Source organism: Dermacentor albipictus, unplaced genomic scaffold (assembly GCF_038994185.2).
Source record: "Dermacentor albipictus isolate Rhodes 1998 colony unplaced genomic scaffold, USDA_Dalb.pri_finalv2 scaffold_11, whole genome shotgun sequence".
Classification (NCBI taxonomy): Eukaryota; Metazoa; Arthropoda; class Arachnida; order Ixodida; family Ixodidae; genus Dermacentor; species Dermacentor albipictus.
In genome coordinates this window covers 10,138,057-10,151,326 of record NW_027225565.1, presented here as the reverse complement: position 1 = coordinate 10,151,326, position 13,270 = coordinate 10,138,057, and the positions used below count along the sequence as shown (strand labels likewise).

The window sequence follows — 13,270 nt, the reverse complement described above, 5'->3', positions numbered from 1 at the left end:
ACCTCTAGTGACGGCGTGACTAAGTCGACTTTGTGTTGGGAACAATACGCGCGTCCTCCACTCTCCATCGCTTCAGCTAGGATGCGTTTGACGAAGCAGGCTTTGTGCTGAAACCACCACCGTTACGCTCTAGCCTCGTCGCCGTTGCGACTGAATGAGTTCGGCAGGCCAACTATTGTTGCCGAACCCACCAACGCGGACCTTATCTACTGTGAGTGGGGGAGTTTCCGCGGGAACGTCGTCGAAGACCTCTTTCCACGCGCCGACCAAGACGCAAGACAATGGCCACCCGGGCGCACTGTGAGGGTCGCCTCCGAGTTCTACGAAATTCGTGTGATGTCGGTTTGAGGCCGAGAACTTGTGTGTGTGTGTGTGTGTGTGTGTGTGTGTGTGTGCGTGTGTGTGCCTGAACCGTCCCACGGAGAGGCGGCGTGTTTACGATGACTGCAGGGACGTTTCCGCCACCTTGGAATGGGGGGAGGACCGAGTGTTTATAAACGGCTGTTGTGCGGATGCTCGATACACTTTCTTACGCAGTCATGTTAGACTGAGACACTCTCTCAAGCCGTCGTGTTAGACTGACGTACTTTCTCTCACAGTCATGCTAGGCTGATGAACTTCATGTAAATACTGTAAATAAACCCATACTCCTCGTTATCGATGAGAAGCAGTCCTTCCCTTCATCAACGTCCGCGGCGTGGATAAGTTGGACGACGGCATGGGCCGGCTACCTTCTAATTCATGCCGGACTCCAATCTTGAGAACGGGTTACGAGCGATGGGATTGAGCCCCCAAATCCTAACACTATTTATTCCTCATTAGAATGGCTGACAGCCCTGTTTGTGACAACAGTGGCTGCGAGATGATCAACGACTTCCCCTGTGATTGTTCTCGTTGCAATGGGTCAATAAAAGCGCTCGTGACCGCGTTCGAAAAACGGGATGATCGCCTTTTCACACAGAAAAAAGTTCTAGTAGGCTGGTCCAGACAGGTTTCCGCACTCGAGACCTTAAAGGCTCTGTGCGACCGACTTCAGAAGTTCTGGCGCGTAGCATCGCGTTATTGTGCGAAATTTTATTACTTTTGTTTTGTCCCTTCTTTCAACTTTTACTCCCTCAACCCCTTTCCCCATCACTGGGTAGCCAGCCGGTACTTACAATGGCTAACCTTCATGTCTTTCCTTCCTTTTCTCTCTGTCTTTATCTCTCTCTTTCTATCACTATTTCTCATCGGCTAACAATTGTTAAACGTTATGCCTCGACGAACGACGCGCCTGCATGTATCAGATGTTTCTCGAATGTAATCGATAGTTTTATCCATTGGCTGTTGTCACCAAAGCTTTTTGTAATATGAGTATGCGCGACGCGAATTGTATGTACTTTCTGGAAGCCACGCGGACACCCGCGATTACACTTGCATCTTCGATGAGTCATGTATAAAATCCGACGCTCTTGACCCATAGATCACCGACTCCGCTCGACGTTGTCGTTGTGCTAAAGTGTTATTTGTTTTGCCCGGAACAACTTAGCCCAATAAAGAGGCATATTTGTAACCCACAGTTTTGACATTGTGCCGTGGTTCATGGACCCTGTCATTCAGAATTATTTGCCCCAATATGTCCCGAGTTAAAAACATCCGAACAACTGCACTCATATTTCGCACTAAGGAGTATCGTAATTGTCGGTGAATTTTGTTCGCCCTTGGTCTTCCGGTTCTTTCTCTGCGCCGTAAATATGATCGTTTATGTGTTTTGCATAAAATTTATTATGCCAACACTATTCTCAAAAATAAGTTACTCCTTTGTTCATCTTATAGCTTCACGAACTGACCACAATTTCAAGGTAGGCATACCGCACTGCCTAACTAGCTTTGGAATGAACTCATTTATTTCTCAATCTGGAAATGACTGGAACCATCTTCCTGCCTTCATCGCTGCGCTGCCATCACCGAAGTCAACGAATTTAAGAAAAGCGCCGCCGATTTTGTATGCCTTCCTCCCTGTAATGCCTATGGCCCTGGGAGTATTGAAAATAAATAAATAAATAAATAAATAAATAAATAAATAAATAAATAAATGTGGCGACCAAATCAACCAATGTGATTTGCACTTCACATACTTACTTGGAAGTTTAACGCACTAACTACCGCAAGCGTGACATTCACACTGAGCAATGTTTGCACGATTTTCTATCAACAGCGTCATCTGCTGTCTCCTCCATTTTACGATGTCCGTGTCCATTCACTCTGTTCAACCATGAAGCTATAACAACTCGCCCAATTTTTCATCTTGCTGAAGGTTTTGCGCTCGACACAGACTTGGTTATTGGTGGCGTCCGTGCACATATTTCGGAGGCAACAGACACCACCAGGCAACAACAGATTGCAGCGGATAAAGACGTTGTGTTCATTCCAAAGAAGTAGTTCGGTGTCCGATGTGACAGCCGACTACTCTCGCAGTAAATGCATTCAGCGCCAGAGAAACGGCTGAGGTCTGCTGATTTTTATTCTATTTAATTTGCCAAGGCTCATAGCTCATAACTTGGTAGCGTAGCAAAATAATAGTAATAATAACAAATCCGACGAGACACGTGTTTTTGTGGAATAGCACGGCAGCATACCCGAAGACATATGCAGGAAACTCCTGAAATTGTTAAATGACAGAAAGATCCACCGCTTGGCGAACGATGTTGCACCTCAGGGGCGATCCCACCGTTAGCAACCTGTTTCTTGCGTGCTCCAGGGTAGCGTACCGTACTGCTGCCGAGAAGTAGCGGCGCCTGCCTTTCGAAGCTCGACCAACCTTTCCTTATTGGGTAGCGTGGCGTTGTCGGCGAACTGCAGGCATCCGGTAGACCATGGCGACCGAGCAAGGGCGAGATGACGATTTGCTAGTGCAAAACTTGCACTGCTTATTCAAAGGTAGTTGAAAGAAAATAAGAAGAGAATGAAGTATGAAGTATATCACAAGTACATTTCGGAGCCCCTTAAATAGGCTCTCTACAATCGTGTGGGCGGGATCTTGCTTCCGTTGATGACACGTGACAGGCACAGAGAGAAGGCCCCTCCTCCTGCAATACCGAGCACGGGAAGAAGTCGATCCTGTTTTCAACGAATCCGGGGAGAGGGTCGGGTGAGTGACCTCTCCGGTGCCGTGGGGTCCGGCCATGAGAGGGTAAGGGGATGACGTAGCACCCACGGTGCCCGACCATGAGAGAGGAAGGGGATGACGTAGCACCCACGGTGCCCGACCAGGAAGAGGGGAAGGGGATGACGTTCCTCTTTTCGACGAATCCGGAGAGAGGGTCGGGTGAATGACCTCTCCGGCGCCATGGGGTCCGGCCAAGTAAAGGGGAAGGGGCTGACGTATGGCCCTTGGCGTCCGGCCATAATTAACAACGAGCAGCAAGTGCTTGGGAACACTCAGAATAAACCAGAAAAGCGATGAAGTTGCTTATTATTGCAGAAAGTTATAGTTTCGTTACTCTAGACACTACAACATAGCTTTCCATTGGGTAAACGACCACTGTGCACCTAACTTTGACATGCTACAGTCTTGAAAGGGAACATAGGTTCCCTTTCAACGCTGTAGCATCTCTGTTCACCTACTTGTTCCGATTGCTTAATCACACACCGCTGCTTCAGTCTGCGTTTCTGAATGAAATTTGTCCGCTGTCAAAAATTTGCCAGATACACTAAATCTTTTGTTGTTCGTGCTGGTGGGGATAATAACGATAATTGTTATTATCACCACAACAACCATAACTAACGAAAGAGCGAACGTTAGCCTCCGCTCCCGTTGAACGATTTTCAACTCGGAAGCCGAATTACTTTTTCTTGTTCAACGGGATAAGCGAGGAGTATTTCGATGGTGCTTTGTGGCACGGTTGTGCCTTTGGCACCAAGGGCGAGCTTTCACAGACCTTTACACGTGCGCACAAGGTAACCCCACACCCACTTCTTTCTCGGAGCAGGCATTCTGGGCTGGTGCCAGAAAGCAGTGTTATTCACTTCTTCAGGTTGCACAGCGTCAATTTTGTCAAAAGCTCGAAGTATCCTCACCCTTTTATGACGTCATCAGCCTGCGCGCTATGCGATGGCCCCATACCAATTCTCAGCGACAGCAGAACTCGGAGTGTTAAAGCTAACGTGACATGAACGTAATGCGAACGCTCGCGCCCGCCGCCTGTTACAGTGACATAGGTGCCCCGTGGTGCCGTTGCCACGGACGCTGGAAACTTATAAGAACGAAGGCTGATTGATCGATGGACGTAGCTTCAAACATACGCTTTCTTTGCGACTTTGTACTACTTACGAGTGCATGGCAATTTTTTCTTTTTTCGTGGAATGCCCTCAGCCCTATGGATTTCCGCATAACTTACTTGTTTATCCAATTTTGCTGTACTTCAATTTGCCACAATTTATTCCGTCTCGCACTGGCGTGTGCTGGCCTCCTGGTCAGCTGAGATAGTATAATGACCGCTCATTAAAGCGTTGGTACCGGGTTCGATCTCCGCACGAGGAAGCTTTCTTTTTTCATTGAGAAATTTCTGAGACACCGCTATGGGTGCCCTTTGTTGCGCTGTGCTACTTACGGGTGGATGAGAAATTTAGCATTTCATGAATTTCCAAATGTCATTGACTTTCTCATGAAAGGTAGAAATAATTAAAGCTCAACACAAAAACCACGTTTATTGTCTCGCAAAGAATCACTTCTCGCAATTTCGAGCCACTTCATGCATGCCGCCTTAAGCCGTCCATGAAGAACGGTTGAACTGTGCTGTCTAGCTGTATTCGCATTACTAATATGGTGTAAGTAGCATTCATGATGTAAGTTGTTAGTGAGTGTTGGGTGCTCTCAAGCAGTTAAAGAAGCATCCAGAAGACATCCTTTGTGATCAAGTATCTCTTTTATTACACGAGGCAGAACGAAGAAAAAAGATTCAGTCATACCAGCGGATGCACCTCGAAAGAAATAATTTATGACTAGAATCACACAGCACACATTTCCTCATGTTCTTCTCTTCAACTGTCTCTGTATGAAACTCAGAAGCGGTTTATATGTTATGCCGAGCGTGATGGCCCGCAGAATTTGATTTATTGTTCCGTGAGGGAACGGGGGAAGGCGGGAGTTCGTACCATAGGAACAGCACCTCTGCAATACAACCACTCTAAGCCACAGTCACTGCTCTATGCTTCTGTTAAAACAGTACTGGTAAATGTTCTGACGCAATGTCAACGCTGGCTCATAGTGGCACACCTTCTCTCTGTGTTCTTGCAATATGTGAGCGATCACCACAAAAAAAAAAAGAAGAATGTGGTATATATGTTTCATGCCGCTATCAGTAAAAAAAAAAATATCAGCACACGAAAGTTGCAACGAAAGATGCTAATACAATTTCACTAAAGCCTGTTCCGGTTGTTCTTGTGCTTTATCTTCAGAGTGTGGTGTGTTCAGAATGCATTTCGCTCGTAGTTTTATTGCGTATGTGTAACAGATGCAAGGGCCCTGTAACGTAAAACTACAGGAATTTGTTTTTATTCCAATCTCCTGACCTTAAATTTACGTAACCACCGATGCAAGCATCGGGTGGTAACCCAAAGCGTTGTTTGAAAAGCCCCATCAAACGTGCTTCTCGTTTATCGGATATTACTTTCTTTTGCTTTCAAAGCAAATATCATTGCCTGCGTTCAACAGTTTTTCTTTTCTAATTGGCTGAGAAGAGGTGAGGAGCACACTCATGCTCATGTATCTTGTGGCGGCTGGTCGAAAATCGCGGCGGTGTGCAACGGAAGGCTAAAATGCAGCTAAAACAGATCCTCAGCAAACTAGAGTGGCAGAGCAACGTCATATACACGCAGAAAGGTCTCGATAACGTTATACTGCCACCCAAAATATTTTATTATGCGCAAAATAAGCCCATGCTCCCAGCAGCTCCAAGTTGCCAATGTCACAGCGATTGGCGGGCCGCCATCTTCTCTTTCTTTCGGAACGGGGCAGCCTCCGGCTATTCTGAAAAGTTTCAGTTTTGTACAGCATATTAACGCGTCTTTAACGCCTGCACGCCACTTTGACGCGGTGAGTTTTCCCGGTTATGTGGCGTCGCGTTACAGGCAGGCAAAGTGGGCGCAGCTCGAAGAAGTTTGACCAGTAGCAATTGCTCAAACAACGCCTTTTTTGCTAATGGCGAAAGAGGCATCGAATGAGAATTTCTTATGTATATTTCGTTCGGTGTAATAAGACATAATCAGTTTGCACATATCATATCAGATGGGGTGTTTTCGCGGTTTTCGTGACGTCACGTGACTGAAAGGCGCAGTGGATGGTGGCCCGAAAATTTTTGGATGAATCGTGGAGGGCTTATTACAGCATTGCAATATAAAAAAAAATTGAAATAGCTTTACGTTATAGCGGAGTATGTGTGCTCGTAGATTCCGCAATAATTACATCCTGAAGCACTACGTTCATGAGCAGCATGGTTCGCGCGCAACACAGAATACAGCCTAACTACCTTATCTATTGTATTACACAGCTTTCAATAATATTGGTAGTTAGCCTGATGAACGGACTTTGGGTAGCAATGTGAAACTGCAAAAATTTTCGAAATTTTGATGTTTGTATGCTTGTGTGCACTCTACTGATTGTTCCATTGCATTTCATGGAATACAATAGTAACATACCTGCGTGAAAAAGGTAATCAATAAAAAAGAGGGAAAGTAGCCATAATACTGCAGTTTTGTCGGTTTGTTCTGACCTCTTGCAACACAAAACAGTCATTTCCGCGTGATACAGATTGAAATTACACATTCAGCGTTGCTTTCAGGTGAGATTACTGCGAATGTTATGACGTTGGGACACTCTGCCCTGAGATTAAAACAGAAAGCAACTCGCGTGATCCTTTTTAAAATATATAAATCGAGTTACTTAATGTGGCGCACAATCAAAACACACAAAAGGCACAATACATTATGTTCACTTTTCCGCATCAGTTGAACATGACCACGTATGATCACATATGATCGCGTAGATAACCCAGCAGCATATGCTGTTAACGCATTCTCAAATGAGCGACACAGTGTCAAGGTGTCGAGGTGACAGCTTCATTACCAAATGACCAAACACTATTTTACAAAAAAGAGAATTCAGACTCCAAACAAGAAAATTTCTTCACGGACGTAAATTAGGGCCAAACAATGAAACCCTCTTTACCTCAGTAAGGAAGCCTTCATTGCGGTGAGGCCACCTTATGTGACTTTGAAAGCTTCCTTACTGAGGCACCCTCAGCGAAGGCTTCCTTGGTGCTTCTTCAGCGTAAGGTGGCTGCGAAGCTACCTTCATGCTACTTTAGCTACCATCAGGGCCAGGAGCTCCTTACGCAGCTCCTGGCCCTGAACGAGAGCTTCACCTCACTGCTTAGCCACGTGATGTTTGCTTGCGCGTGCGCACTGTCGCCCGCCTGCAGAGAAGCGCGATCACGGTACGTCTTGCCAGGCATGTTCGTTTCAGTAGCACGTTCGGCATGAGTAGCGTTCGTAGGCGTTGCTAGAGCGTTGCTAGGTGTTGCACGACGCCGGTGGTGCCAGCGTTGCTGGAGCCTATCAACTTCTGCGCTATAATGTGGTACTTTTTTTACGTTTATTAAACAAATGTAGAAGAAATTGTGCACGTGTCTCCAGTGGCGTAGCTAGGTCGTCTAGCACCCAGGGCCCATAGGTCTTCTGTCACCCCCCCCCCCCCGTCCGTCCGGGTGTAGCCCGCGGAAAGAGGGCTGTCTTCACAGATGTATGTGACACCCGCACCCCCCCCCCCCCCCCATCTGGCCCCTTGCACCCGGAGCCCACGGCCCCCCGGCCCCCCTCGTTGCTACGCCACTGCGTGTCTCTACATCAGCACTTCAATTTAACAATTATGCGACGATACAACATCTTTTTATTGAATAATGGTGTTCGCGCAAAGCTCTTAAGAGATCATCTCGAACCCAGGCATGCGGCGACCTATCCTTACGTAAGGACGGGCGAAGGGAGCTTTCAGAGTACGCTTGCTTCCTCCATCGGTGCTTTGCTGTAAGGAGGCCTCACATAAGGTTAAGAAGCGGTCGAAGGAAAGGAACATTTCATTGTTTGGGCCGACTACTAAATACTGATGTGTTTTAACCGGAGTTCGCAAGGATGCAAATAATCTTATGCGTAAAAACGAACAAAAAATGAATTTGCTCAAGGAACCGAGTTGAGCGGCACAGCACTGTGAGAAAACTCCTCCATCTGAAATTTTACATCACATTGAAGGTCAGGTGATGTGTCGCGAAAACAATACAAATTACTTCAAAGCAAAGAAATAAACAACAACCTTAGACAAAACAAAGAGGAGAAACAGAGGCAAATGAAATCTGACCGTGTGCGCCGATTAGGTAAGAATATTCTTTTTTTTTGTTCGTTTTCATTTTTTCCGGCAGTAGACTGGCAGTATGGAGGCTACACTGCCACATTAGTGCAATATTCAGTCCAAGTTTAATAAACGAAACAATAAACAAACAAACAAACAAACAAACAAAAAGCAAACAAACTAACAAACAAGAACATCGTCACAAAAATCAGTTGTTGTTTGGATGCTACTATGCAGTGATTAAAAATAGCAGTAAATATCGCTCTGCCGTTGTCGCTACAAAAACGAAAGGGGGATTGAGTCCTTCTTGTTCCTCAAGAAAGTGACGTCCCGCGGAAGTATGTATTGTCATTGGCACGATATTTCTTGGCAGCTAACGTGAAGTACCCTGAGACAAAGGAAGGTAGCTTCAGATATTAACAACCAGAAGTTCTCAATTCGACAGTGTGCTTTCTCGCAGTATGGTGTCACCTGAATTGATCTGTCGGAAACAACCTCAGTCTGGGGATATCTTAAGATCTCTACAGTTGTTTCGCACAGGTATATAACGTAGCACATCATTTACCACCAGAAGCAGATACTCAACTGGTTGTCAGTTTTTTGAAACTGCCACATTTTATATCGATTACTGATGGCTACATATGCGCGTTGTCTCTGTAGGCTCGGGATTTACAACATTATTCGCAGAACAATGAAGCCAACGAAAGATAAAAAAGAGCAGCTTGACAGCCAGCACAGTGAACAGCCTTGTTTTTCTTTTATGCCGTTTCCTCAGAGGACAGACTACCAAGAGTGAAGCCGGGATGAGGAAGCCTTCGAGCCTGCTTAAAGCTCCGTTAGTCTTTATAGATACTGACCTGGAACACATTTTATCACCCTCGACTGCAGCACCGTTCGAAAAAAATAATATCGCATGGTAATGCGGCCTTATTTTTGGTAGATGGAAGGCTGTAACCACCCAAATTTTGTCCTGTACAGTGCCTAGGCTATCGCTATATCATGTTTTGTGGCAATTCATAAACCTTAACTTTTTCAAAACGAGGATTTCAAGTGGAAACGTTAGATATAGCTGAGCAGCGCCAATTCTGAAACTCGTTTTCGTTGGCAAAGTTGGGCTGTATTGAGGAAGAACATACTTGCACTGAACTAACCGGGTAGATTTCCCATAACTGCTTTCGTGACGAATCACATGTCGGTTAAAAATTCATTTTCTTTTGGCAACCAAGTGGTCGATGCTAGTGGCCGGCCGCTGTTTTGAGTGTTGGCTGAAAGAGGAATTTCCGTAAAAAAATAATGGTTGACTAAGTCCCAAATTTTATTATAGCCGTAGACAAAAAGGCCTTCGCATTTTTCGGAGTTTTGGAAGAAATCACGAACACTACAGTCCCTGGTGAAATAAAACATTTCTTTAGGCCTTAAAGCTTTGTAAATGAAGGCAAAAGAACAAACAGTTCGTCCCACATGACATCACCATTTCCTAAAGACTTGTGAAACAGGTGAATTAGGTTCGTCTTTGATTTGATATAAATATTCTTGAAAACGACGCCATGCCTGTTTTGTAGGAACTGATCGTGCTTTTCATCATGCTTCTGATACAGTGCAGATGCGACATGTCACATTGCCGCACACGGTTACATCTTCAGTTGAGCTCAAATCAAGAAATGTGAGAGCTTTAGAATGCCTATGCGTTTGGCTGTCATGCACATACCTCTGTGAAATTCGCCATGATAGAAAAGTAAGACTTAAAATAATGGCGCTCGAACTGCAGGTGATGCTCAGGCTTTCATGGTCATAGCCTTATTTAAGGCAAGGTAGAAACGACATTCGGAGTGGTAGGCAGCCCCCCTCCCCCAAACTTGCTGCGTGCCATATCACCCACTTTCGGTGATATGGCACGCAGCAGAGATCACTGGGGAACTGCGTCGCTGCTGTGTCTTTGGCGAAAAGGTGCACTCCACAGGGTTGATCGGCTGCACGCGCTGCACAAGTGCTCGTGTGTGTTTTGTGGAAAGCAAGGTTCCCCGACTCGTTCAAGCAGCTTCATAACGTATACAGTAGACAAGCACTCACGCACAGATACGCACAGTCGCAGTTCCACAAGGACGCGTACACATGCGCACGGTGGCAGCGATCGATGGCAGCACTGCGCAAACACGACCGCCGCTTTGTAAAGTTTCCGCGCTAGGGGGACTCGTGGGCGCGGTGCACAGGCTTACATGTGGCCACCGCTTGAGGCGCGGGGGCACCACGGAAGCGGTACGGGGCGGAAATGAAGCGGTCGGACGTGAGAGGCAAGAAGGAAATAAAACGAGCAAAAGAAAGCCAACAAAAAGAACTGCGCGCGTGCCTGAGTAGCGCTCGGTTATGAAAACTTTCACCAACAGTGACAGAATATATGTGTTCCTAACAGAAACCGTCGATAGATGAATATAATAGTGCAATCTGGTGCTCTGAACCAGGGCATCTTCTTCGGTTCCAGCAACCAGATGGTCAACAAGTCGTGGAACCCGTTACCGCCTGTTTTACTACTGCATTTTTTTAAGTCTTGTAACACGGGGAAGTCAGCGCGGTAGAGAAGTCTGGGACAGTACAAGTCACCACGTGATACGATCATACGATTTTGCCAAGGAGCGTGATAGAGGCGCTGGCGCTGGCAGTAAACTGAACTGGAAATTCCAAGATTTTCTTCGGAGGTTCACACTTACAGCACGTTCAGAAAGTAGAACCTGCGAACTCAGGTTTTAATAATGAACGTTTACGACGTTATACATCAGTCTCTTGTGCATATCTCTATCATAAAGGTCTAATTTACCTGGTGAGGTAAATCAACCAAAGCAACCCTTGACGTCATACAGTCATTGTTCTTAACACTTATTCCTATGGTCACACGAATTCCTATTTTTCGCTGGTGCACTGTACTTCTTCGATACTTTCTTCGATAACCAAGCAGGTGTATGATGAGATCATATGAAACCATCATATTAACTACTACTGAAATAGTTGTTGTGCTTGTTACTCAACGACTGCCGCAGCTTGTGCACGAGTTCGTAGACGCCAGGAGCAGTTCCTGATTTATAAAGCGCAGTTGCTGAGCTGCAAGCAATGTCACTATCAATAGCTAACAAGACCTAAACCTTCAGCAGCATGACCTCGTACTGTCACTTCCTCCATCTCGCCGCTGCATTCCCTGGTGTCACCTATCGCTTCGTTTCCGCCACGTTCATCATACACCTTTTCAACGTGCGTTCGCCGAAAGTAGTTATAAACATGTGCACCTTGCCTGATGGGCTGCACATTCGCTGTAATATTTGCGAATATGAGGTCGCCGAGCATCCTCACGCTACAACGCCACTAATGAGAGGCCTCTTTTCTGGTGGCAAAAAGAAATGGAGAGGTGAGAGGTAAGCTACAAGTATGTTGTGTGGTTTTGAGGACCATCCAGAACAAAGAGATTTATAAGTGCTCTGAACACACAGAAGCTTGGTTCTACCGATGGTCATGCAATAAAAAATAATTGGTATGAGATCAGCTGCTTGCTATCCGAAAGCGAACACACATTCTGAATAGTGACTGCAATGGGCTCAGCACACGGGAAGTGATACAAGTATATTACACTGGATCCCCTTGCATACAGGTTCACGTTGTGGCAGCGTATATGGCAGTCACTTTGCCAGATTCTGCTCAATGGCGCAAAAGAAGAAGAAATAAAGAACAAGAAAAAGAACAAGGGACCTTTCCGGCTCTCCCTCACTCTGCTCGTTGTTTCGCCGACAACTAATCATATACAGTGCCAGGCATCGTGCATCGAATTGCCGTTGAAAAGGTGCAGTGCGTACACTACCCCGTCCGCGGTCCCCTCCCGTTCAAAGTTTACGCGCCCCAATGCCCCGCGCGTGTATGCGCCGTTACACTGCTGGACAAGGCAGCATTACTGTCTGACTGCGGCGGCGGCCAAGTGGCTTTGGCTGCCCGGCTGCTGCTGTTGCGGCCTGCGGTGGCGGCGCGGCGCGGCGGCGGCGCCCTGGCACCGTCAGTTGGAGCCGCCCAGGCACTCGCACTCGTTGCTGCTGAAGTAGGAGGTCTGCATCGAGTACAGCTTGTCGATGGGATTCACGGCCGACGAGGCAAACATGGCGTCCGAGAGCGGAGGAGGAGGCTGACCGCCGCCGCTCCCGGCCCCGATCAGCACGTCTTCGAGGCCGCTCAAGGACGTCTCGCTCTCCATCGAGATCTCCGACTTGAGGTACGTCGGATCGACATGCGTCGGCCCATAGTAGGAACCTTCAGCGAAAAAGAAAAAAAAAAGAAGAAGGAAAGTTTGAACAGTATAGCTAGAAACGCTGTGAAGATTGAAATAGCTTTGTTGGCCCCAGTGCAGGGAAGTTTATCGCAAGAATAACCGTAAAAGCAAATTTTACAAGAATGGCCACGCTAACCACGTCTACGAGGGTGACAAGACCACTTTAATAAAGACGCGCATTCATCCATCCTGGTGTCGGCCGCATATATGACGCATTTCTGTTGGATTAATATTTCCTTCAGTTTAGTGGTTTCCATTGGTTGACCGTATTTCTATCGCTGGCGTTGCAACTATCCATTGAGGAAAAGTTGAAGACAAACGCCTATAGGCGTTTGTCTGTAGGTTTGCCTATAGGTTCACAAGAACCGTTTTCTAGGCGAGTAGGGGCACAGTGTAACTAGTGAAAACAGCGAGAAGGCAACACAAGAAGACGTACACGGGACACATGTTGCTGCTTGTAAAGTTACAGAACGACGTTTCTCTATATATATTGGGAAGCAATGCACTACGGCTGTGGAGTAATGGTAGAGTGCCCGTATCACAGCCTCACTGCTTTCCTTCAAAACCCAATTATATTAACGAGAGCGTGG

At 46.5% G+C, this 13,270-nt stretch overlaps 1 protein-coding gene and 1 long non-coding RNA gene across 9 annotated transcripts in view; one reads left to right on the top strand and one right to left on the bottom strand.

Annotated features, from left to right (window-relative positions):
- LOC139051325 (uncharacterized) overlaps nucleotides 1–13,270 on the top strand; it is a 182,720-nt gene that overhangs the window by 22,225 nt on the left and 147,225 nt on the right. The window lies entirely within an intron of this gene.
- Nucleotides 8,483–13,270, bottom strand: part of LOC139051323 (LIM homeobox transcription factor 1-beta-like) — a 287,776-nt gene continuing 282,988 nt past the window's right edge. For all 7 annotated transcript variants that reach the window (XM_070528330.1, XM_070528331.1, XM_070528334.1 and 4 more), the window contains one exon: nucleotides 8,483–12,661. In XM_070528330.1, coding sequence (XP_070384431.1) covers nucleotides 12,411–12,661 — 251 coding nt within the window. In that variant the 3' untranslated portion in view covers nucleotides 8,483–12,410. The remainder of the gene's footprint in view (nucleotides 12,662–13,270) is intronic.